A 25445-nucleotide genomic window follows, 5' to 3' on the forward strand; every position below is an offset into this window, starting at 1 on the left:
CCCTGCTCTCTATCCCTGACCCCTGCTCACTGTCCATGACCCTGCTCACTGTCCCTGATCCCTGCTCTCTGTCCCTGACCCTGCTCTTTGTCTCTGTCCCTGCTCACTGTCCCTGAGCCCTGCTTACTGTCCCTGAACCCTGCACTCTGTCCCTGATCCCTGCTCTCTGTCCCTGACCCCTGGTCACTGTCCCTGATCCCTGATCCCTGCTCTATGTCCCTGACCCCTGCCCTCTGTCCCTGATCCGTGCTCACTGTCCCTGACCACTGCTCTCTGTTCCTGACCCCTGCCCTCTGTCCCTGACCCCTGCTTACTGTCCCTGACCCTGATCTCTGTTCCTGACCCCTGGTCACTGTCCCTGATCCCTGCTCTCTGTCCCTGACCCTGATTTCTGTTCCTGACCCCTGCCCTCTATCCCTGAACCCTGCTCATTCCCCCCTGCTTACAGTCCCTGACCCTGCTTACTGTCCATGACCCCTGCTTACTATCCCTGACCCTTGAACTCTGTCCCTGATCCCTGATCTCTGTTCCTGAACCCTGGTCACTGTCCCTGATCCCTGCTCTCTGTCCCTGACCCCTGCCCTCTGTCCCTGATTCGTGCTCACTATCCCTGACCCCTGCTCTCTGTCCCTGTCCAAGCTCATTCTCCCTGACCCCTGCTTACTGTCCCTGACCCCTACTCTCTGTCTCTCATCCCTGCCCTCTGTCCCTGACCCTGCTCTCTGTCCCTGACCCCTGCCGTCTGTTCCTGTCCCCTGCTCACTGTCCTTGACCCATGCTCACTGCCCCCTGCTCTCTGTCCCTGACCCTGCTCACTCTTCCTGAGCCTGCTCACTGTCCGTGACCCCTGCCCCCTGTCCTGTCCCTGGTCACTGTTCCTGACCCCTGCTCACTGTCTCTGACCCCTGCCCTCTGTCCTTGTCTCTGCTTACTGCCCCCTGACCCCTGCTCTCTGTTCCTGAGCCTGCTCACTGTCCATGGCCCCTGCTCTCTGTCCTGTCCCTGGTCACTGTCCCTGACCCCTGCTCTCTGTCCCTGACCCCTGCACTTTGTCTCTGTCCCTGCTCACTGTCCCTGAGCCCTGCTTACTGTCCCTGAACCCTGCACTCTGTCCCTGATCCCTGCACTCTGTCCCTTACCCCTGGTCACTGTCCCTGATCCCTGCTCTCTGTCCGTGACCCCTGCCCTCTGTTCCTGTCCCTGCTCACTGTCCCTGAACCCTGCTTACTGTCCCTGACCCCTGCTCTCTGTCCCTGACCCCTACTCTCTGTCCCAGACCCCTGCCGTCTGTTCCTGTCCCCTGCTCACTGTCCTTGACCCATGCTCACTGCCCCCTGCTCACTGTTCCTGACGCCTGCTCACTATCCCTGACCACTGCTCACTGAGCCCTGCTCTCTGTCCCTGACCCTGCTCACTCTTCCTGAGCCTGCTCACTGTCCGTGACCCCTGCTCTCTGTCCTGTCCCTGGTCACTGTCCCTGACCCCTGCTCACTGTCTGTGACCCCTGCCCTCTGTTCCTGATCCCTGCTCTCTGTTCCTGACCCCTGCTCTCTCTCCCTGATTTCTGCTCACTTGCCCCTGACCCCTGGTCACTGTCCCTGATCACTGCTCACTGTCCCTGACCCCTGCACTCTGTCCCTGACCCCTGCTCACTGTCTCTGACCCCTGCCCTCTGTTCCTGACCCCTGCTCTTTGTCTCTGTCCCTGCTCACTGTCCCTGAGCCCTGCTTACTGTCCCTGAACCCTGCACTCTGTCCCTGATCCCTGCTCTCTGTCCCTGACCCCTGGTCACTGTCCCTGATCCCTGATCCCTGCTCTCTGTCCCTGACCCCTACCCTCTGTCATTGATCCGTGCTCACTGTCCCTGTCCCTGTCCCTGCTCACTGTCCCTGACCCCTGCACTCTGTCCCTGACCCCTGCTCACTGTCTCTGACCCCTGCCCTCTGTTCCTGACCCCTGCTCTTTGTCTCTGTCCCTGCTCACTGTCCCTGAGCCCTGCTTACTGTCCCTGAACCCTGCACTCTGTCCCTGATCCCTGCTCTCTGTCCCTGACCCCTGGTCACTGTCCCTGATCCCTGATCCCTGCTCTCTGTCCCTGACCCCTACCCTCTGTCATTGATCCGTGCTCACTGTCCCTGTCCCTGTCCCTGCTCACTGTCCCTGACCCCTGCACTCTGTCCCTGACCCCTGCTCTCTGTCCCTGACCCCTGCCCTCTGTCCCTGACCCCTGCCCACTGTCCCTGATCCGTGCTCACTGGCCCTGACCACTGCTTAATGTGAGAAAATGAGGACTGCAGATGCTAGAGATCACTGTTCCTGACCCCTGCTCTCTGTTCCTGACCCCTGTCCTCTGTCCCTGACCCCTGCTTACTGTGCCTGACCCCTGATCTCTGTTCCTGACCCCTGGTCCCTGTCCCCGATCCCTGCTCTCTGTCCCTGACCCCTGCTCCTTGTCTCTGTCCCTGCTTACTGTCCCTGAACCCTGCACTCTGTCCCTGATCCATGCTCTCTGTCCCTGACCCCTGGTCACTATCCCTGATTCCTGATCCCTGCTCTATGTCCCTGACCCCTGCCCTCTGTCCCTGATCCATGCTCACTGTCCCTGACCCCTGCTCTCTGTCCCTGTCCCTGCTCACTGTCCGTGACCCCTGCTCTCTGTCCCTGTCCCTGCTCACTGTCCGTGACCCCTGCTTACTGTCCCTGACCCCTGCTCTCTGTCTCTTACCCCTGCCCTCTGTCCCTGATCCGTGCTCACTGTCCCTGACCACTGCTCTCTGTTCCTGACCTCTGCCCTCTGTCCCTGACCCCTGCTTACTGTCCCTGACCCTGATCTCTGTTCCTGACCCCTGGTCACTGTCGCTGATCCCTGCTCTCTGTCCCTGACCCTGATCTCTGTTCCTGACCCCTGCCCTCTATCCCTGAACCTGCCCTCTCACCCTGACCCCTACTCTCTGTCCCTGACCTCTGCTCACTGTCCATGACCCTGCTCACTGTCCCTGATCCCTGCTCATTGCCCCCTGCTTACTGTCCCTGACCCTGCTTACTGTCCCTGACACCTGCTCTCTATCCCTGTCCTTGCTCACTGTCCATGACCCCTGCTTACTATCCCTGACCCTTGAACTCTGTCCCTGATCCCTGATCTCTGTTCCGGACCCCTGGTCACTGTCCCTGATCCCTGCTCTCTGTCTCTGATCCCTGCTCCCTGTCCCTGACCCCTGCCGTCTGTTCCTGTCCCCGCTCACTGTCCTTGACCCATGCTCACTGCCCCCTGCTCACTGTTCCTGACCCCTGCTCACTATCCCTGACCACTGCTCACTGAGCCCTGCTCTCTGTCCCTGACCCTGCTCACTCTTCCTGAGCCTGCTCACTGTCCGTGACCCCTGCTCACTGTCTTTGATCCCTGCCCTCTGTCCTTGTCTCTGCTTACTGCCCCCTGACCCCTGCTCTCTGTTCCTGAGCCTGCTCACTGTCCATAGTCCCTGCTCTCTGTCCTGTCCCTGGTCACTGTCCCTGACCCCTGCTCACTGTCTCTGACCCCTACCCTCTGTTCCTGATCCCTGCTCTCTGTTCCTGACCCCTGCTCTCTCTTCCTTATTTCTACTCACTTGCCCCTGACCCCTGGTCACTGTACCTGACCCCTGCTCTCTGTCCCTGACCACTGCTTGCTGTCCCTGACCCCTGCACTCTGTCCCTGACCCATGCTCACTGTCTCTGACCCCTGCCCTCTGTTCCTGATCCCTGCTCTCTCTCCCTGATTTCTGCTCACTGGCCCCTGACCCCTGCTCACTGTCTCTGACCCCTGCCCTCTGTTCCTGATCCCTGCTCTCTGTTCCTGACCACGGCTCTCTCTCCCTGATTTCTGCTCACTGGCCCCTGACCCCTGGTCACTGTACCTGACCCCTGCTCTCTGTCCCTGACCACTGCTTACTGTCCCTGACCCCTGCACTCTGTCCCTGATCCGTGCTCACTGTCCCTGACCCCTGCTCTCTGTCCCTGTCCCTGCTCACTGTCCCTGGCCCCTGCTCACTGTCCCTGGCCCTGTCCCTGCTTACTGTCCCTGACCCCTGCTCTCTGTCTCTGACCCCTGCCCTCTGTCCCTGACCACTGCCCTCTGTCCCTGATCCGTGCTCACTGTCCCTGACCACTGCTCTCTGTTCCTGACCCCTGCCCTCTGTCCCTGACCCATGCTTACTGTCCCTGACCCTGATCTGTGTTCCTGACCCCTGGTCACTGTCCCTGATCCCTGCTCTCTGTCCCTGACCCTGATCTCTGTTCCTGACCTCTGCCCTCTATCCCTGAACCCTGCTCTCTGTCCCTGACCGCTGCTCACTGTCCATGACCCTGCTCACTCTCCCTGATCCCTGCTCTCTGTCCCTGACCCCTGGTCACTTCCCTAACCCCTGCTCATTGCCCCCTGCTTACTGTCCCTGACCCTGCTTACTGTCCCTAACCCCTGCTCTCTATCCCTGTCCTTGCTCACTGTCCATGACCCCTGCTTACTATCCCTGACCCTTGAACTCTGTCCCTGATCCCTAATCTCTGTTCCTGACCCCTGGTCACTGTCCCTGATCCCTGCTCTCTGTCCCTGACCCCTGCCTTCTGTCCCTGATCCGTGCTCACTGTCCCTGACCCCTGCTCTCTGTCCCTGTCCCTGCTCATTCTCCCTGACCCCTGCTTACTGTCCCTGACCCCTGCACTCTGTCCCTGACCCCTGGTCACTGTCCCTGACCCCTGCTCTTTGTCTCTGTCCCTGCTCACTGTCCCTGAGCCCTGCTTACTGTCCCTGAACCCTGCACTCTGTCCCTGATCCCTGCACTCTGTCCCTGACCCCTGGTCACTGTCCCTGACCCCTGCTCTCTGTCCCTGTCCCTGCTCATTCTCCCTGAGCCCTGCTTACTGTCCCTGAACCCTGCACTCTGTCCCTGACCCCTGGTCACTGTCCCTGATCCCTGCTCTCTGTCCCTGACCCCTGCCCTCTGTCCCTGTCCCTGCTCACTGTCCCTGACCCCTGCTCTCTGTCCCTGACCCCTACTCTCTGTCCCTGACCCCTGCCGTCTGTTCCTGTCCCCTGCTCACTGTCCTTGACCCCTGCTCACTGTTCCTGACCCCTGCTCACTATCCCTGACCACTGCTCACTGAGCCCTGCTCTCTGTCCCTGACCCTGCTCACTCTTCCTGAGCCTGCTCACTGTCCGTGACCCCTGCTCTCTGTCCTGTCCCTGGTCACTGTCCCTGACCCCTGCTCACTGTCTCTGATCCCTGCCCTCTGTCCTTGTCTCTGCTTACTGCCCCCTGACCTCTGCTCTCTGTTCCTGAGCCTGCTCACTGTCCCTGACCCCTGCTCTCTGTCCTGTCCCTGGTCACTGTCCCTGACCCCAGCTCTCTGTCCCTGACTCTGCTCTCTGTCCCTGACCCCTGCTCACTGTCCTGAGCCTGCTCACTGTCCCTGACCCCTGCTCACTGTCCTGAGCCTGCTCACTGTCCCTGACCCCTGCCCTCTGTCCCTGACCCCTGCTCTGGCCCTGACCCCTGCCTTCTGTCCCTGACCCCTGCTCACTGTCCCTGACCCATGCTCACTGCCCCCTGCTCACTGTCCCTGACCCCTGCTCACTGCCCCCTGCTCACTGTCCCTGACCCCTGCTCACTGTTCCTGATCCCTGCTCTTTGTCCCTGACCACTGCCCTCTGTCCCTGACCCCTGCTCACTGTCCCTGACCCATGCTCACTGCCCCCTGCTCACTGTTCCTGACCCCTGCTCACTGTCCCCTGCTCACTGTCCCTGATCCCTGCTCTCTGTCCCTGACCCAGCTCACTTTCCCTGACCCCTGCTCACTGTCTCTGACCCCTGCCCTCTGTCCCTGACCACTGCTCACTGACCCCTGCTCTCTGTCCCTGACCCTGCTCACTCTTCCTGAGCCTGCTCACTCTCCGTGACCCCTGCTCTCTGTCCTGTCACTGGTCACTGTCCCTGACCCCTGCTCACTGTCTCTGACCCCTGCCCTCTGTCCTTGTCTCTGCTTACTGCCCCCTGACCCCAGCTCACTGTTCCTGAGCCTGCTCACTGTCCATGGCCCCTTCTCTCTGTCCTGTCCCTGGTCACTGTCCCTGACCCCTGCTCACTGTCTCTGACCCCTGCCCTCTGTTCCTGATCCCTGCTCTCTGTTCCTGACCCGTGCTCTCTCTCCCTGATTTCTGCTCACTTGCCCCTGACCCCTGGTCACTGTACCTGACCCCTGCTCTCTGTCCCTGACCACTGCTTACTGTCCCTGACCCCTGCACACTGTCCCTGACCCCTGCCCTCTGTTCCTGACCCCTGCTCTCTCTCCCTGATGTCTGCTCACTGGCCCCTGACCCCTACTCACTGTCTCTGACCCCTGCCCTCTGTTCCTGACCCCTGCTCCATGTCCCTGACCACTACTTACTGTCCCTGACCCCTGCACACTGTCCCTGACCCCTGCCCTCTGTTCCTGACCCCTGCTCCCTCTCCCTGATTTCTGCTCACTGGCCCCTGACCCCTGGTCACTGTACCTGATCCCTGCTCTCTGTCCCTGACCCCTGCTCCATGTCCCTGACCCATGCTCATTGTCCCTGACCCATGCTCACTGCCCCCTGCTCACTGTTCCTGACCCCTGCTCACTGTCCCTGACCCCTGCTCACTGCCCCCTGCTCACTGTCCCTGAGTCTGCTATCTGTCCCTGACCTCTGCTCTCTGTCCCTGACCCCTGCTCTCTGTCCCTGACCCTGCTCACCGTCCCTGACCCCTGCTCTCTGTCCTGACCCTGCTCACTGTCCCTGACCTCTGCTCTCTGTCCCTGACCCTTGCTCTCTGTCCCTGACCCTGCTTACTGTCCCTGACCCCTGCTCTCTGTCCTGACCCTGCTCACTGTCCCTGACCTCTGCTCTCTGTCCCTGACCCTTGCTCTCTGTCCCTGACCCTGCTTACTGTCCCTGACCCCTGGTCTCTGTCCTGACCCTGCTCTCTGTCCCTGACCCTGCTCACTGTCCCTGACCCCTGCTTACAGTCCCTGAACCCTGCACTCTGTCCCTGATCCCTGATCTCTGTCCGTGACCCCTGCCCTCTGTCCCTGATTCGTGCTCACTGTCCCTGACCCCTGCTTACTGTCCCTGAGCCCTGCACACTGTCCTTGATCCCTGCTCTCTGTCCCTGACCCCTGCCCTCTGTCCCTGATCCGTGCTCACTGTCCTTGACCCCTGCTCTCTGTTCCTGACCCCTGCTTAATGTGAGAAAATGAGTACTGCAGATGCTGGAGATCACTGTTCCTCACCCCTGCTCTCTGTCCCTGACCCCTGCCCTCTGTCCCTGACCCATGCTCACTGTCCCTGACCCCTGCTCACTGTCCCTGACCCATGCTCACTGTCCCTGATCCCTGCTGTCTGTGCCTGACCCTGCTCTCTGTCCCTGACCACTGCTCACGGTTCCTGACCCTATGCTCTTGTCCCTGACCCCTGCCCTCTGTCCCTGACCCCTGCTCACTGTCCCCTGCTCACTGTCCCTGAACCTGCTCACTGTCCCTGACCCCTGCTCTCTGTCCCTGACCCAGCTCACTTTCCCTGACCCCTGCTCACTGTCCCTGACCCCTGCTCTCTGTCCCTGACCACTGCTCACTGACCCCTGCTCTCTGTCCCTGACCCTGCTCACTCTTCCTGAGCCTGTTCACTGTCCGTGACCCCTGCCCCCTGTCCTGTCCCTGGTCACTGTCCCTGACTCCTGCTCACTGTCTCTGACCCCTGCCCTCTGTCCTTGTCTCTGCTTCCTGCCCCCTGACCCCTGCTCACTGTTCCTGAGCCTGCTCACTGTCCATGGCCCCTGCTGTCTGTCCTGTCCCTGGTCACTGTCCCTGACCCCTGCTCACTGTCTCTGACCCCTGCCCTCTGTCCTTGTCTCTGCTTACTGCCCCCTGACCCCTGCTCACTGTTCCTGAGCCTGCTCACTGTCCATGGCCCCTGCTCTCTGTCTCTGACCCCTGCCCTCTGTTCCTGATCCCTGCTCTCTGTTCCTGACCCCTGCTCTCTCTCCCTGATTTCTGCTCACTTGCCCCTGACCCCTGGTCACTGTACCTGACCCTGCTCTCTGTCCCTGACCACTGCTTACTGTTCCTGACCCCTGCACTCTGTCCCTGACCCCTGCTCACTGTCTCTGACCCCTGCCCTCTGTTCCTGATCCCTACTCTCTGTTCCTGACCCCTGCTCTCCCTCCCTGATTTCAGCTCACTGACACCTGACCCCTGCTCACTGTCTCTGACCCCTGCCCTCTGTTCCTGATCCCTGCTCTCTGTTCCTGACCCCTGCTCTCTCTCCCTGATTTCTGCTCACTGGCCCCTGACCCCTGGTCACTGTACCTGACCCCTGCTCTCTGTCCCTGACCACTGCTTACTGTCCCTGACCCCTGCACTCTGTTCCTGATCCCTGCTCTCTATCCCTGACCCCTGGTCACTGTCCTTGATCCCTGCTCTCTGTCCATGACACCTGCCCTCTGTTCCTGACCCCTGCTCTGTCCCTGACCCCTGCCCTCTGTCCCTGACCCCTGCTCACTGTCCCTAACCCATGCTCACTGCCCCCTGCTCACTGTTCCTGACCCCTGGTCACTGTCCCTGACCCCTGCTCACAGCCACCTGCTCACTGTCCCTGAGCCTGCTCTCTGTCCCTGACCCCTGCTCTCTGTCCCTGACCCCTGCTCTCTTGTCCCTGTCCCTGGTCACTTTCCCTGACCCCTGCTCACTGTCTCTGACCCCTGCCCACTGTCCCTGTCCCTGCTCACTGCCCCCTGATCCCTGCTCACTGTCCCTGAGCCTGCTCACTGTCCCTGACCCCTGCTCTCTTGTCCCTGTCCCTGATCACTGTCCCTGACCCCTGCTGACTGTCCCTGACCCCTGTCCTCTGTTCCAGATCCCTGCACACTGTCCCTGATCGCTGCTCTCTGTCCCGATTCTGCTCACTGCACCTGACCCTGCTCACTGTCCCTGACCCCTGCTCTCTTTCCCTGACCCCTGCTTACTGCCCCTGACCCCTGTACTCTGTCCCTGATCCCTGCTCTCTGTCCCTGACCCCTGGTCACTGTCCCTGATCTCTACTCTCTGTCTCTGTCCCCTGCCCTCTGTCTCTGATGATGGGCTTTTGCCCGAAACTTCGATTTTGCTGCTCCTCGGATGCTTCCTGAACTGCTGTGCTCTTCCAGCAACACCAATCCAAAATCTGGTTTCCTGCATCTGCAGTCATTGTTTTTACTCTGACCCTGACCCCTGCCCTCTGTCCCTGACCCCTGCTCTCTGTCCCATGGTCCCTGCTCACTGCCCCCTGCTCACTGTCCCTGAGCCCTGCTCTCTGTCCATGTCCCTGCGCACTGCCCCCTGACCCGTGCTCACTGTCCCTGACCCTGCTCACCGCCCCCGATCCCTGCTCGTTGCCCCCTGACCCCTCCTCACTGTCCCTGCTCACTGCCCCCTGACCCCTGCTCACTGCCCCCTTACCCCTGCTCACTGTCCCTGACCCTGCTCACCGCCCCCTGATCCCTGCTCATTGCCCCCTGACCCCTCCTCACTGTCCCTGCTCACCGCCCCCTGACCCCTGCTCACTGCCCCCTTACCCCTGCTCACTGTCCCTGACCCTGCTCACCGCCCCCTGATCCCTGCTCATTGCCCCCTGACCCCTCCTCACTGTCCCTGCTCACCGCCCCCGACCCCTGCTCACTGTCCCCTGACCCCTGCTCACTGCCTCCGCCCTCTACCAGCTCCCCCTGACCTCACCCACTACGCTCCAACCTCTGGCTCACTCCCCTGACCTCCCACACTCTGCCTCCCATCACCCGCTCCATGCTCCCCCACCATCAAACCGCCTTCCCTTGTCACTCCCTCAATGCTCCCTTCATCAGCTTGCTGCCCCGCCATCACTTGCTCAGCCCCTCAATCCCTGGTCACCCCTTCCCCTACCCCTCCACCTGGTCGCAGCCACCCTTTCCTTCTGGTGACTAGCCCCATCAGCAACTCCCCTTTATCGTCGGCTTCTTACACTGGAGTTCCGAGGAAGATGATCGATTCCCACTCTGACATGAATCGCATCTGCCCCTTCAGCCTGAGGCAGCGGCTGCCATCCCCACAGCTCTCCAGTGTATTGGAACTGTTCCCATCTGCAATAGCACAGAAAGACACACACAAACACATACACTGTTCAGGCACTGTTTCCTGCACAATCCCTGTTCAACATTCCCCATCTAGATCATATCATCTTGTGATGACCATACTTCATACTGCAGCGAGAATGGGAGGGTCTTGGAGACAGTGCAGAGGGAATTGATAGAATGGATCCATGAATGAGGGAGATGAGCTCCTGGGTGATCCCAGGGAGAAGCTGGGATTGTGCTGAAGGCCGCTGGGGAGAGTTAGATACATGGTGGTGACAGGTTTCAATCAGATAGGCAGAGTGAATTAGCTGATTGTGTAAGAGCTAAAGGACGCAGATAAAATATTATGGGTACGTAGTGCGGGACAGGAAATGAGGAATCAGCAGAGCAGGTCAGGCTGCACCGAGAAGCAGGAGAGTCGACATTTCGGGCAGGACCCTTCATCGGGACTGAAACGTTGACTCTCCTGCTCCTTGGATGCTGCCTGACCTGCTGTGCTTTTTCCAGCACGACACATCATTGACTCTGACCCTGTAGTATCTGTAGTCCTCACTACCTCCCAGGGTATGAGGAATTACTGTTTTACACAGTGAATGGAAATGATGCGGAATTCACTGCTTCCAAAGGGAATGCAACAGTAGACAATGTATAATTGTCCCAAATTTGTTCTGACTGCAGAATTACTGCCTCTTTCTTTATAACATAACCTTTCCTAATGAATGATCTCTGCCCATATTTTCTTCTTTCTCCCACTTGAATTGGAGTCACCGCAATGCTAGTCTCTACCCTTCTCTATCTCTACCTGTCAATTCCCTATTTCTTCTCTGAACCCACTGTTTATCTCTCCTGCATCTTTCCAACTGATCGTAGCATCTCCTTGTTGCCTGCTTCCTGGTGATTCCATTTCCATCACTTTCTCACCACACCATCTCCTCTCTTTCTCTCTCTGTCTCACATTCTCTCTGCAAGAGATTTCAATGACCATCTCAATCCCCTCAAAATTGTGTACTCACTGACTCGCTGATGTAGAGGTTCCTGATTTTGTCCTTTCTCCTCACTGGAGACATCCTTCTCAATGTCTATATCTCATCTTGATTGAGTCGCTACTTCTCTCCTTTCAATGTTGCCCAGGTTTCTGCACAAGGTCACTCTCAACACTGTCAAGATTCTTCCTCCCATCATTAATTTTCAAACAGCACTGTACTTCCTCAGATCTCTCCAACCATAGCTGATCCCTTGTTACATTCCCTCACTTTCCTCTCTGCCGCCATTGCACCTAAGTCATTGAAGTTATGCACTTTCTCCAAGTCTTCACACAGTATCTATACACCTTCACAATGATCCTCTTCATCAGACTCTGACTGACAGTCCGAAAGATTGGATCTTCAGTCCCCTGATCTTCATACCTCAAGGTGTCCAAATTTTCACTGACAATCCCATCATTCCTGCACTGCAGTCATCTGCAAACCTCGCCAATCATGGCAACTCCTGTCTCATTCACTCAGTCAGAATATCCAGGGAGAGGAAGGGGTAGAAAATTGAAGAGGAAAGCTTCACTCTTCCCCTGACAAGTTTACCTTATTTTTGCTTTGCACCATTCCCTTTTCAAATGCCCCTGAACATGCTCACCTGGGTACACCACTGCATTATCAACTGCAATTGGCAGAATTTATTCATTTTTGTTGGAATATGTAACCTTTCAATAGAGGTTGCTTTTGGAAGCCCTTCTTTCCCCTGCTGATAGAAATGTATTTCCTCTCTGAAAGGCCTCTATCATCTAATTACTACTTTGTGACTTTTGGAGAGGAACACCCAAAAGTCGTTGGGGAGAAAATTCTGGGATTTTGACCCAGTGACAGTGATGGAATGGCGACACATTTCCAAGTGTGTGTCTTGGAGGGGAACTTGCAGGTGGTGGTGTTCCCATGTATCTGCTGCCCTTGTCCTTCCAGATGGAAGTGGTTGTGGGTTTGGCAGGTGCTTTGAAGGAGCCTTAGTGAATTTGCACAGTGCATCTTGTGAATACCAAGATCAGCAAGGAAGGAAGGGTAAGGTAAGATTCTGTTCTTTGTCTTACTATGAAGGGTCAAGAGTTGGCAGTGAGGGCAGTGGGATGTTCCTCTTGTCAGATGTGGGAGATCAGGGAGCAGTCTAGTGTCCCTGATGACTGTGCCTGCAAGATGTGTGACCGGCTGGAGCTCCTCACAGACTGTGTGGTTCAGTTGGAGAGGCATTTGGACAGACCCAGGAGCACATAGGGTATGATATACACTGAGTGAAGTGATATGGTCACACCATAGGTTCAGACAGATGGATTAGTGACCACCAGGAGAGACAGGCAGGTAGCACAGGAGTCTCCTGTGGTTATTCCCCCCTCTAACAGGTATACCATTTTGGATACTGTCGGGAGCAGTGCAACAGCATCAGCCAGGTCCGTGGCATCACAATTGGGTCTGCTGTAGACCAGGGTCAGGCAAAGTCCAAGCAAGCATTAGTAGTAGGGGACTCGTTAGTTAGGGGCACAGACAGGAATTTCTGTGGCCACACTCGATACTCCAGGATAGTGATCGGGATATCTCTGAATGGTTGCATGAAATTCTTAAATGGAAGGAAACAGGTCATTGTACACATTGGTACCAATGACATAGGTAGGAAAAGGATGAGATCCTGAAGAGGCAGAAGGACCTCAAGGGTAGTAATTTCTGGACTGCTTCTAGTGCCACATCTTTGTGAGAGAAGGAATAGGAGGAGTTGGCGGATGAATAAATGGTTGGAAGCTGGTGCAGGAAGCAGGGGTTCAGATTCTTGGATCATTGGGATCTCTTCTGGGGCAGGGATTATCTGTACAAGAAGGACGGGTCGCACTTGAACTGGAAGGGGATGAATATCCTGGTGGGGAGATTTGCTAGAGCCACTCTGGCGGGAGGAGTGGGGGGTGGGATCCAAAGTACTCAGGAGATGAAAGAGAAAGCTGAGCACAGTAAAGACATTAATGAGGGCAAGAAAAAATAGTAAAGACAGTGTTGGAAAACCTAGTACTAGGCAGGTCAGGCCAGAGCATGGCCAGAAGCAAGAGAAGTCTGGGTTAAACTGCATTTATTTGAATGCAAAAGGCAAATAAACCAGTGTCATGGATGGGTACATGGGACTGGGATATTTATAGCTGTTACAGAAACTTAGCTGAGGGAGGCACAGGACTGGCATCTCAGTGTTTCAGGGTATATCTAGGAAGGATAGAAGGGGAAGCAAGAGAGATGGGGGAGTTGCCTTTCGAATGGGGAGTACATCACGGCAGTACTGAGAAAAGACAATCTTAAGGGTTTGTCTAGATGGGTACAAGCGAGGAATAAAAAGGGGGAAATCACTTTGATAGTCAACCTGAAATTGAGGAACCAATATGTGAGGAAATCAGAGATAACAGCAAGAATAATTGGATTGTAATCGTAGAGGATTTTAACTTTCTTAACATTGGCTGGAATTGCCATAGTGTTAAGAGTTTGTATGGAGAGAGATTTGTTCAGTGTGTTCAGGATGAATTTCTCATGCAGTATGTTGATGGCCTACTAGAGAAGGGGCAAACCCTGACCCCACTCTTGGGAAATAAGATAGGGTAAGTAACGGACATGTTAGTGGGGCAGCACTTTGGCACCAGTGACCATAGTTTTAAAATAGCTATGGAAAAGGATAGGTGAAGGTCCACAAGTTAAAGTTCTAAATTGGGGTAAGGCCAATTTTGATGGCCTTAGACAGGAACTTTTTACAGTTGATTATGGGAGGCTGTTTGCAGGCAAAGGGACATCTGGTAAGTGGAAGGCTTCCAGAAGTGAGTAAATGAGGGTCAGGGCTGTTTAGAGTAAAGGGTAAGGCTGGCAGGAATGGGGAACCCTGGATGACCAGAGATATTGAGGCCCTGGTCTTGAAACAGAAGGAGGCATGTGACATGTATAGGTAGCTGGGATTGAGTGAACTCCATGAGGAGTATAGAGGGTATTGGAGTACACATAAGAGAGAAATCAGGAGGGCTAAAAGGAGACTCAAGATGGCTTTGGCAGATAAGGTAAAGGAAAATCCAAAGAGATTCTACAAGTACATGAAGGGCAAAAGAGTAAGGAGAGAATAGAGCCTCATAAAGAACAACATGGTCATCTACGTGCAGAGCTAGGAGAAGGTGGGTGTGATCCTAAATGAATGCTTCTCGTCAGTATTTACCATTGAGAAACGTATGGATGCATGGGAACTAGGGGAAATAAATAGTGACACTCTTGAAGAGTGTCCACATTACAGAAGAGGAGGTGCTGGAAGTCTTAAAATGCAAAAAGATAGATAAATCCTTGGGACCTGATGAAGTGTTCTCCAGGACTTTGTGGGAGGCTAAGGAGGAGATTGCGTAGCACCAAGTAGAGATATTTGCATCATCAACAGCCAGAGGTGAATTGCTCGAAGATTGGAGGGAGGATAATGTCCTGCCATTATTTAAGAAAGGCTGCAGGGAATTACCTGGGAACTACCAACCAATGAGCCTAATGTCTGTTGGGTAAGTTGTTACAGGGGATTCTGAGAGACAGGATCTACAGGCATTTAGAGAGGCAAGGACTCAATTGGGATAGTCAGCATGGCTTTGTGCATGGGAAACAATGTCTCACAAATTTGATTGAGGTTTTTGAAAGAAAGTAGTTGAGGGTAGTGCAGTAGACATTATCTGCATTGACTTTAGCAAGGCCTTTGACAAGGTACAGCATGGTAGGTTGTTGAGTAATGTTAAACCTCACTGGATCCAGGGAGAGCTAACCTTGGATACAAAATTGGCTTGGTGGTAGAAGATGGAGGGGATGGTACAGAGTTGTATTTCAGAGCGGAGACCTGTGACCAGCAGTGTGCCACAAAAATTGGTGCTGAGTCCACTGTTACTCATCATTTACATAAATGATTTTGATGAGAAATTAGGAGGTATGGTTAGTAAGTTTGCGAAGGACACCGAGATTGGTGGTATAGTGCATAGTGAAGAAGTTTATCTGGGAATGCAGCAAGATCTTGATCAAGTGGGCCAGTGGGATATAAAATCATGAGAGCCATAAATAAGGTAGATAGTCAACAGCTTTTCCCCATGTTAGGGAAGTCTAACACTAGAGGGCATAGGTTTAAGGTGAGAATGGAGAGATACATAAAGGGTCCAAAGGGGCAAATGTTTCATTGAGAAAGTAGTGAGTGTCTGGTACAGGTTCCCAGAGGTATTGGTGGAAGTGAGTACAATTTTGTAATTTGAGAAACGGTTAGACAGATACATGGATGGGATAGGTATGGAGGGATATGGACCAAACAGGCAAATGGGACTAGTTTAAATTGTGAAAACTGGGCAGCATGCAGAGGTTGGGCTGAATGGCCTGTTTGCATGCTGTAGACCTCGATGACTATTGTAGATAGAACACAGATTGCTGCTACACAGCATCAGGATGGAGGGAGTGAATCTTAATGTAGTAACAATCACGCTTTGTCCTGGATGGTGTCAAGCTTCTTGAGTATTGTTGGACCTTCACCCATCCAGGCAAGTGGGGAGTATTCCAACACACTCCCAAAATTATGTGAAGTATTGATTCATTCCGTTTGGAGTTGGAGCAGGGGTTTGGTCTGATATTTCGGAACAAGACCAAAACATCAGGAAAGTCAGAATGGCAGAAAATATAGTTAGCATTTTGTATTTGCCTCACGCTCTCCCTGTCGTGGGAGTGTTTGATAGGGGCATTTGAGAGGGAGCATTAGATCATAAGACAATAGGAGCAGAAATTAGGCCATTGAGTCTGCTCCACCGTTCAAACATGGCTGATAAGTACTCTGCTCTTAACCCCGTGCTATTCCTGTGCTGGGAGTGTTTAATGGGGACAATGTAGGGGATGCTTTACTTTCAGTTTAAAAGAGTAGTGTCAGCTGTATCTCACCTGCCTATACCCAATACCTAGACAAAAGTGAGGACTGCAGATGCTGGAGATTAGAGTCGAGAGCGTGGTGCTGGAAATGCACAGCAGGTCAGGCTGCATCCAAGGAGTAGGAGAATCGTGTTTTGGGCGAAAGCTCTTCATCAGGAATGAGGCCTCATTCCTGATGTAGGGCTTTTGCCCAAAACGTCTATTCTCCTGCTCCTCGGATGCTGCCTGGCCTGCTGTTCTCTTCCAGCACCACACACTTGACTATATCCAATACCTGCCAAACATTTCATGAGTGTTATGGGATGTTAATGTGAGGCAGTAATAGTTACCTTTATAGTCGTCGCCAACAATTGACTGGAAGGCCATGAGCAGCACACTCGCATCAGCAGCTCGAGGACCATTGTCATAATCAGCATCTTTCATGGAGAATGAGAGAGTGTCAGTAAGAGAATGACAGTGAATCACGCAGAGTGAGGGAGTTTCTGAGATTGAGAGAATGATGTTAACTAAAGGGATTAAGTGACCAAATGAGAGAGGAAAGTGAATGTCAAATTGAACATTTGGTTGATTGTGAGACCAGGATCTGATTTGAACAGAATGAAAGCAAGTGGCAAGTCAAAAAATGAGAGACAGTGACAGAGTAACAAAAGAGTGACAGAGGTGATAGATAGGTGGAGTGATTCAGAATCACAGAGTAAGCAACACTGATACTGAGTGACAGCATGTGAAAGATAGACAGTGAGAATGAGACAATAAGTAAGACGGATAGAGAGTGACAGAGTAACAGACAAAGAGATAACTACATGAACTTGTACTCAGATGGATTGTCAGATTCACTGCCAGCCCCACACCCTACCATTGAACTCCAACTCAATCTCTCCTTTTCACTACCCACATTTCCCCCTTCACTCTTATTTACTCTCATTCCCCCTCAATCATATTCCCACTTACTTTAATACACCCTCACTCTTACTCACTATTCACTGTCTTTCTGGTTACCCTCACTAACCCCTCAACGTTTCTCTTTGTTTCCTCTCACCTTGTACTGTCCCCGATTTACTCTGGCTCCACTCTCCTTTCACGCTGCCCTCGTTACTCACTTCTCTTCACTCTTCTCTTATTCACACTCTCTTCACACTGTTCTCATTATGCATACCCTTCTGACTCTATTCCTGGTTCAGTCCCTCCTCATATTGTCTCTGTTGTACAGCCTCTTCTCACTCGACCCTCCGATTCCCTCCTATCACTCTCTCCTCATTAGTCACTCTCTTCTCAACCTGCCCTTGTTATTCACTCTCTCCTCACTGTCCTCATTATTCATTCCCTCCTCACTCTGTCCTCATTATTCATTCCCTCCTCACTCTGCCCTCGTTATTCACTCTCTCCTCATTCTGCCCTCATAATTCCCTCCACCCTCACTCTGGCCTTGTTGTTCACTCCCTCCTCACTCTGAACTCTGTTGTGTAGGTTCCTTTCTCTTTTCACAGGCTCTTTCGAGATGATCTCAAACAGATTGTTTGGATGGGAGATGATCTGAAACAAGAAAATGATACATGAATTTACTGAGGCCTGTTGCCTGCGTTGAAACACCATCAAACTCTGCAAGTTTCTCACATATCAGCAGCAGCACCAGGGGGAGGGATGGACTGTCACTGACCTCAGGGCATCATTAAAGAAATCTCCGTCTGGGACAAAGCTCCAATTGAACAACCCTCCCTCCACAATAGTAAAAACAATCGGGATTAGGATGGCCATCCTGATATAGAAATTGGAAGGGTTGGTGACGGTCAAAGATGTCTTGACTAGACAATGGGATTGACCTTATTGCACTTCAATTAGTCCGGAAAAATTAACAAAGAAAATACAGCAATGTAGGACAGATAAATATCCTGAACTGGCACTGACTCTCAAGGAATTTGCTGAGGAAATCCTAGGAACAGACATAATACTAACCTGAAGGGAGGTCATTCTGTCTTTCGTGCCCTGTTAACTTGTGGATGGTATCCAACTGGAGAAAGTGAGGTCTGCAGATGCTGGAGATCAGAGATGGAAATGTGTTGCTGGAAAAGCGCAGCAGGTCAGGCAGCATCTAGGGAACAGGAGAATCGACGTTTCGGGCATTCCTGAAGAAGGGCTAATGCCCGAAACGTCGATTCTCCTGTTCCCTAGATGCTGCCTGACCTGCTGCGCTTTTCCAGCAACACATTTCCATCGATGGTATCCAACTCACTAATTCAGAGCACAAAGACTCTTTCTCTTTATGATTTTACCCCACTTCCTTGAAATGTCATTATTAAGTCCAGTCCCACCATGTGAACTCCCTGTGTTTAAAAAAACCCTTTGGCTATGTTACTAATGCCCTCAAATCTGCATTCTTGTGTTAGTGGAAACTGTGTTAGCTCATTATCCTGCCAAAACGTTTCATAATTTTGTAGCCCTGACTAAATTGCGTCAATGTTTTCCGTGCTGAGGAGAACAATCCAGCTTCTCTGGTCTCTCTGATTTCACTGAAGCCCCAGGTATCATTCTCTAATGAATGTAAGAAGGTACTAAATTTAAATCGAGGGTTAGTAAATGTGTATGTCAGCAGCAAACAATTGTAACATCAATGTAGTAATGTCGTAGTGATTGCAGAAGATTGAACAGTTAGAGGAATAGATAAGTGAGTCTGCACCTCTGACACGGTCCCTCAGGTAGTGTATTCTCACTGGCGCCAGGGTACTGGGATACTGCTGAGTCAGGGGAGTGTCTTGTGACAGAGAAGGGCAACAATCTGAAGTCCCAGTCCGTGTGGGAAACAATGACATTGGGAGAAAAAGAGAGGTCTCACAGACGTAGTGAGGAAGTTCAAAAGCTGGAATCAAATCTAGCAATCACTGGATTGCTCTCAGTCATAGACTCATAGAGATTACAGCACAGATAAAGGCCTTTCATCCATCAAGTCCATTCCAGTCAAAAACAAACACCTAACCATTCTAATCCCATTTTCCAGCACTTGGCCCAAAACCTTGTGTACAACGGCATCGCAAGTGCACATCTAACTACTCCTGAAATGTCTCTGTCTACCACCCTTACAGGCAGTGAGATCCAGATTCTCATTACCTTCTGGATGAAAAATGTTTTACTCACATCCTCACATTTTAAGCAATAATTAAAGTTAAGGGCGAATTTCAGTCTAAAATCTAGTGTGTTCTTTAATTTAGCAATGAACTCAATGTTGTTGTGACTGGGTGCAGTTTCATTGCAACTTTAAAGCATGAATTTACAGGCACTCAGCTGAAGCTAGATAATTAAACAATCAGGTTAATCAACTTTCAGAAATTGTTGAATGAGGAAGTACAAACAGAGTTCTCCTTCAGTCTACCTTGTCTGTGCTGGGGTGCTGCTTGGCTTGTTTGCATTAAGGTGTATAGTGATTGGAACCAGGGCCAGGTAGATCTAATTGATTATGAGATCCTTGATTGGTCTTGTTAGTCTGGGTCAGATAGAGAACCCTGGCTGACAGATAGAAACAAGAGAGTCAGAGAGTCTGGCTTGGAGCTGGCTGGTCACAGCCCATGTACTGTGCACATGGAAACAAATGGTGACTAGGTGATGGGATACTGGCTTCTGGGCAGTTATTTCAGTGGGTAATTGGAGTTTAGTGAAAAGGAGTTTGGTGAAAATAGAGGGGTGGGGAATCTTCTTCTTTGGTGAGTCTTCCTTCTTCTCTGGTGAGTACTTCTGTTCTTTAATAGTTAGATAAGGTCTTGGGGGAACTTGGAGCATAAGAGGACAAGTGATTTTAAGGAACTCTTAAAGTACAGAGCATTTGAGGTCGGAGAGAAAGTGAATCTGCCGAGAAGCAAATGAACAGAGCAGTAGAGGAAGCTTTCAAAGGAGCAGCTCAGTGTTCCTTCCTCCCAATCCAGAAGCAGAGCTCCTGAAGTGACAATGGGATTCAAACGTGTCATTGGGCAAGTGGAAGCTGCTGATGTGGTGAGTATTTGTGCTATTCTTAATAGATGCACTGTTTCTATTTTGTGGTTTATAATTTATAAGGGCTATGTTCTGTTTTAATGAGGTCAAGGGAAGAAGGGTTCTCAAAGTGAATGGTTTTATTTGATGTTTAAGAGCCCTTTAAATGTTTAATCTAAAGGGGTAAGTCATGGCAGGAGAGCTGAAAGCTATGGTTTGCTTCTCCTGCTCTGTGGGAACCCGGACAGCTTTCTGCTGCCTGGGGACAGTATTCGTGCAGGAATCGTCTCCAGCTGCAGATCCTGGAAGCCTGGATTTCAGAGCCGGGAGAGGGCATCTGGGGAGACTGTAGAGCCTCCACAAAGCTGAGAATATCGTGGATAGTGCATACTGAGAGGTGGTCACACTGCCAGAGAAGACTCCACAGACAGGCTGACCACCAGGCAGCGTAAGAGAACTAGGCAGGCGGTGAAGGAATCTCCTGAGGTCATTCCCCTGAAATACAGATCTATTTTGGATATTGTTGGGGGTAATGGCCTCTCAGGGGTAATCACCAAATTAATTGCATCATGGGTGGATCTGCTGCATGGGAGAGAAGGGGAAATTGCAGGATTTAAATAGCTCTAGGGGATTCGATTGTAAAGGAAATATATTCGAAGGTAGCGTGTTGCCTTCCAGGTGTTAGGATGTCTGACTGGCTAAATCCTGGAGGGGGAGGATGAGCAACCAGTGGTTGTGGTACACATCAGTCCCAACGAAATGGGTTTAAAAAATGATGTCCTAAAGACAACTATAGGAGTTAGGAAGTAAGTTTGCAAAGTAGGACCTCAAAAGTAGTGATCTCAGAGGTACTACCAGTGCCATGTGCTTGTCAGAATAGAAATAGTAGGATATGTTGATGAATACATGGCTGAAAAGGTGGTGCAAGGGGGGGAATTTTGAATTCCTGGAACATTGAGACTGGTTCTGGGGAAGGTGCCAGTATGAACTGGACAGGTTACCCTGGTCAGGATCAGGATTGATGTCCCAGGGCAAATATTTATGAGTGTAATTTGGCAGATTTAAACAAGAATGGCATGGGGATGTGAATATTAGCAGGATGTTAAGGGAAAGAGAAACCAGGATGGAGATAAGACAGAACAGAAAAACCCAAAAATGGTAGACAGGGTTCCCAAGGGTGAGGCAACTAGGGTCACAGTACAAAGGAAAACTAGGGTGATTAAATATGGGGATAAAAGACATGCTTAATGGCTTTGTATCTTAATGCATGGAATTATTTGGAATCACGGACAGACTGATATTGAGGTAAATGGATGTGATCTTGTAGCCATTGCGGAGGCATGGTTACAAGGAGATCGGGAACGGGAACTAAGATTGAGGGATGTTTAGTCTTTCAGAAGGACGGGGGAAGGAAAAGGTAGTAGGGTAGCGTTGATCGTAAGAGATGAAATGAGGACAGTTGTGAGAGATTTGGAATCGGTTGACAGATCATTCAGTGTGAGGTAAATAAAGCAAGGAAAGAAGACACTGGTAGTAGTATATCAACCAGCAAACAGTTTCCACATTGTAGGACAGGGTAGGACAGGGTATAGATCAGTAAATAGTCAGAGTATCTTTAAAAAGTAGAACAATAATTATGATTGACTTTCTAATCTTGTTTCCTTGGCCAATCAAGTTGGAAAGGGTAGCTACGACAACAAATTCGTAGTGGTATTCCTGATGAAGGGCTTTTGCCCGAAACGTCGATTTTACTGCTCTTCAGATGCTACCTGAACTGCTGTGCTTTTCCAGCACCAGTCTAATCTAGACAACAAATTCATAGTGCATAGTTTAATAGAGTCATAGAATTTATAGAAGGAGACTATTTGACTCATGTCTGTACCAGCTCCTGAAACAGTTACCCAACTGGTCCTATTCTCCAACCCTATCTCCACAACCCTCTGAATTCTTCATTTCTAAATACGTATCTGTTCTCTTTTGAAACCAAGAACAATGTGCCATTGGGAAAAAAGACTATCCCGGCTCTGGTAATGAGGAAGGTTTAATAAAGGATCTGCTTAAAAGATCCTTTTGGAAATAGTGATCATAACATGACAGCATATAATATTCAGTTTGAGTGTGAGAACCTTTGGTCAGAAATAATTGTTTAATTTAAGTAAAGGGAATAGCAATGATCTAAGGTTAGACTTAGCTCAAATTGATTGGGCAGAAAGATTAGCAGGAATGACAGGAAGCAAGCAGTGCTGGATGTTTTCAGAGATAACACATAACTCTCAGTAAAAAATATGTCCCAGTAGATTGAAAGATAAATCAACCATGGCTAACCAAAGATAGACTGCTAGACTGGATCTGCAGCAGGTTGTGAAGGAACCAATAAAAGGGAAAAAACATCCTTACTTCTCTGCCAGCTGCAGAAGCATCTGCCCATGTCAGTATCGGTAAAAGCAACCATCACACTTTCCTTATGGAGTCGAAATCCCGCCTTCACATTGAGAATAATCTCCTTCGTTTGTGTGGCATTATCACCGTGCTAAATGGGAAAGACTTCGAACCAATCTAGCAGCTCAAGACTGGGCATCCATGAGGCACTGTGAGCCATCAACAGCAGCAGAACTGTACTTCAGCACAATCTGTAACCTCACGGCCTGACATATCCCCCAATCAACCATTACCATCAAGCCAGGGCATCAACCATGGTTCAATGGAGAGTGCAGGTGGGCATGCTAGGAGCAGCATCAGGCATACCTGAAGATGAGGATGTCAACCTGGTGAAACCACCAAACAGGGCTACTTGTGAGCCAAATGGCATAAGCCGCAAGTGATAGAGCTAAGGGATCCTACAACCAATGGATTAGATCTAAGCTCCGCAGTCCTGCCACAACCAGCTGTGAAGATTAAACAACTCACTGGAGGAGGAGGCTCCACAAATATCCCCATCCTTAATGATGGAGGAGCCCAGAACATCAGTGCAAAAGATAAGGCTGATGCATTCGTAACAATCTTCAGTCAGAAGTGCAGAGTGGATGATCTGTCTCGGGCTCCTCCAGTGGTCCCCTGCATCACAGATACAGTCTCCAGACAATTCGATTCACTCCACGTGATATCAAGAAATGGCTAGAGGCACTGGATACTGTAAAGGCAATGGGCCCTGACAACATTCTGGCGATATTACTGAGCATGTGTGCTCCAGAACTGGCCGCTCCCCTAGCCATGCTGTTCCAGTAGAAGTTACAACACTGACAACTACCCGACAATGTGGAAAATTGCTCGGGAGTGTTCTGCACACAAAAAAGTAGGACAAATCCAACCCAGACAATTACCGCCCAACCAGTCTACTCTCCATCATCAGTAAAGTGCTATCAGACAGCACTTGCTCAGCAATAACCTGCTCAGTGATGCCCTGTTTGCGTTTCGCCAGGGTCACCCAGCTCCTGACCTCATTACAGCCTTGGTTCAAACATGGACAGAAGAGCTGAATCCCAGAGGGGAGGGAGATTGACGGCCCTTGACATCAAGGTTGCATTTGACTGAGTGTGGAATCAAGGAGCCCTGGCAAAACTAGTATCAGTGGTATCAGGGGGCAAACACTCCGCTGGTTAGAGTCATACCTGGCACAAAGGAAGATGGTTGCAGTTGTGGAGGGTCAGTCATCTCAGCTCCAGGACATCTCTGCAGGAGTCCTTCAGGGTAGTGTGCTAGGCCCAATAATCTTCAGCTGCTTCATAAATGACCTTGCCTCTGTCATGAGGTCAATATCCAGGCTTGGGCCAACATGTAGCAAATAACACTTGTGCCACACATTTGCCAGACAATGACCATCACCAATAAGAGACTCTAAATACCATCCCCTGACATTCAACGGTATTACCATCACTGAATCCCCCAATGTCAACATCCTTGGGGATAGCATTGACCAGAAACTCAACTGGATTCACCACATAAATACAGTGGCTACAAGAGCAGATCAGAGACTAGGGATACTGCGGCAAGTAACTAACCTCCTGACACCCCAAAGTCTATCCACCATCTACAAGGCGCAAGTCAGGAGTGTGATGGAATACTCCCCACTTTACTGGATGGGTGCAGCTCCAACAACACTTAAGAAGGCTTGACACCATCCAGGACAAAGCTGCCCACTTGATTAGCATCACAACTACAAACTCTCAATTCCTCCATCATCAGCGCTCAGTAGCAGCAGTGTGTTTTATCTACAAGATGCACTGCCGACATTCACCAATGATCCTTAGACAGCACCACGACCACTACCACCTTGAAGGACAGAGGCAGCAGGTACTTGGGAACACCACCACCTCCAAGTTCCCCTCCAAGCCACTCACCACATTGACTTGGAAACATACCTCCATTCCTTCACAGTCATTGGGTCAAAATCCTGGAATTCCCTCCCTACTGGCATTGTGGGTCCCTACAGCAAGTGGACTGCAGCGATTCAAGAAGGCAGCTCACCACCACCTCCTCAAGAGCAAATCGGGATGGGCTATCAAAGCTGGCCAGCCAGCAATGCCCAAGTCCCACAAATGAATTAAAAAGAAGTTAAGGAGAGTATTAAGTTGAAAGAAAAAGCATAAGTAGGCAAAACTGATGGCCCTGAAGATTGGAATACATTCAGAATACAGCAAGGAGGGCAAAAATAGAAAATAAATTACAAGGATATCTGGTCGGCCTGGACGAGTTGGACTGAAGGGTCTGTTTCCATGCTGTATATATTTATGACTCTATGAATTCAAGTTTATACAATTATGAGATGCGTAGATGGGGTTGACAGTCAGAACCTTTTTCTCTGAGTTGAAATGTCCAATCCTGGGGACATGCACTTCAAAGGAGACATGAGGAGCAAATATTTTTAGAGTGGTGGGATCCAGACGTAGTGATGGAGGCAGATACAATCGGGGTATTTAAGGGGCTTTTAGATAATCACATGAATAAGCAAAGAATGGAGGATGTGGAGCATGGACAGGCAGAAGGGATGAGTTGAAATGTCATCATGTTTGGCACAAAATGGTGGTCCAAAGGACGGTACAGCACAGGAACAGGATCTATGTTCTGCCATGCACCCCAGTCAATGTGATGCCCACCAGTCTATAAAGCTGCTACTGAGCAACGTACGCTCCCTCTCCAGGGACAGAAGTGTGGACGTAAACGTGAAAGAGAAGCAGATAGTCTGGAATAAGGAGGCCCTCCATGGCATGCTGCCTGGACATGTTTATTGAGACTTTCGCCAGGCCCAGGAGCAGACCCAGGAGAAAGCCGTCCGACTTGTCCACCTCTCTCCGCATGGGTGCCCGTAGATCAGGAGCGTGATGCTGAAGAGTGATTAAAATTAGAGGAACTGCCATGTTGCAGTTTCATCCAGCTACAAACCCCACATGGTCAAGCAGCCAGTGTATTTATTTATGGATTAATGGTGCTGGAA

General features: G+C 51.2%; 1 protein-coding gene across 1 annotated transcript in view; it reads right to left on the reverse strand.

Annotated features, from left to right (window-relative positions):
• Positions 1-25445, reverse strand: part of LOC122556851 (soluble guanylate cyclase 88E-like) — a 117653-nt gene that overhangs the window by 87111 nt on the left and 5097 nt on the right. The window contains exons 2-4 of the mRNA XM_087995053.1: positions 17506-17590; positions 16387-16473; positions 10025-10142 (exon numbers count right to left, since the gene is read on the reverse strand). Of these exons, the coding sequence (XP_087851179.1) occupies positions 10025-10142; positions 16387-16473; positions 17506-17590 (290 nt within the window). The remainder of the gene's footprint in view (positions 1-10024; positions 10143-16386; positions 16474-17505; positions 17591-25445) is intronic.

This window comes from Chiloscyllium plagiosum, unplaced genomic scaffold (genome assembly GCF_037043375.1).
Source record: "Chiloscyllium plagiosum isolate Xiang-an unplaced genomic scaffold, Cpla_swu_hap1 HiC_scaffold_16, whole genome shotgun sequence".
Lineage (NCBI taxonomy): Eukaryota > Metazoa > Chordata > Chondrichthyes > Orectolobiformes > Hemiscylliidae > Chiloscyllium > Chiloscyllium plagiosum.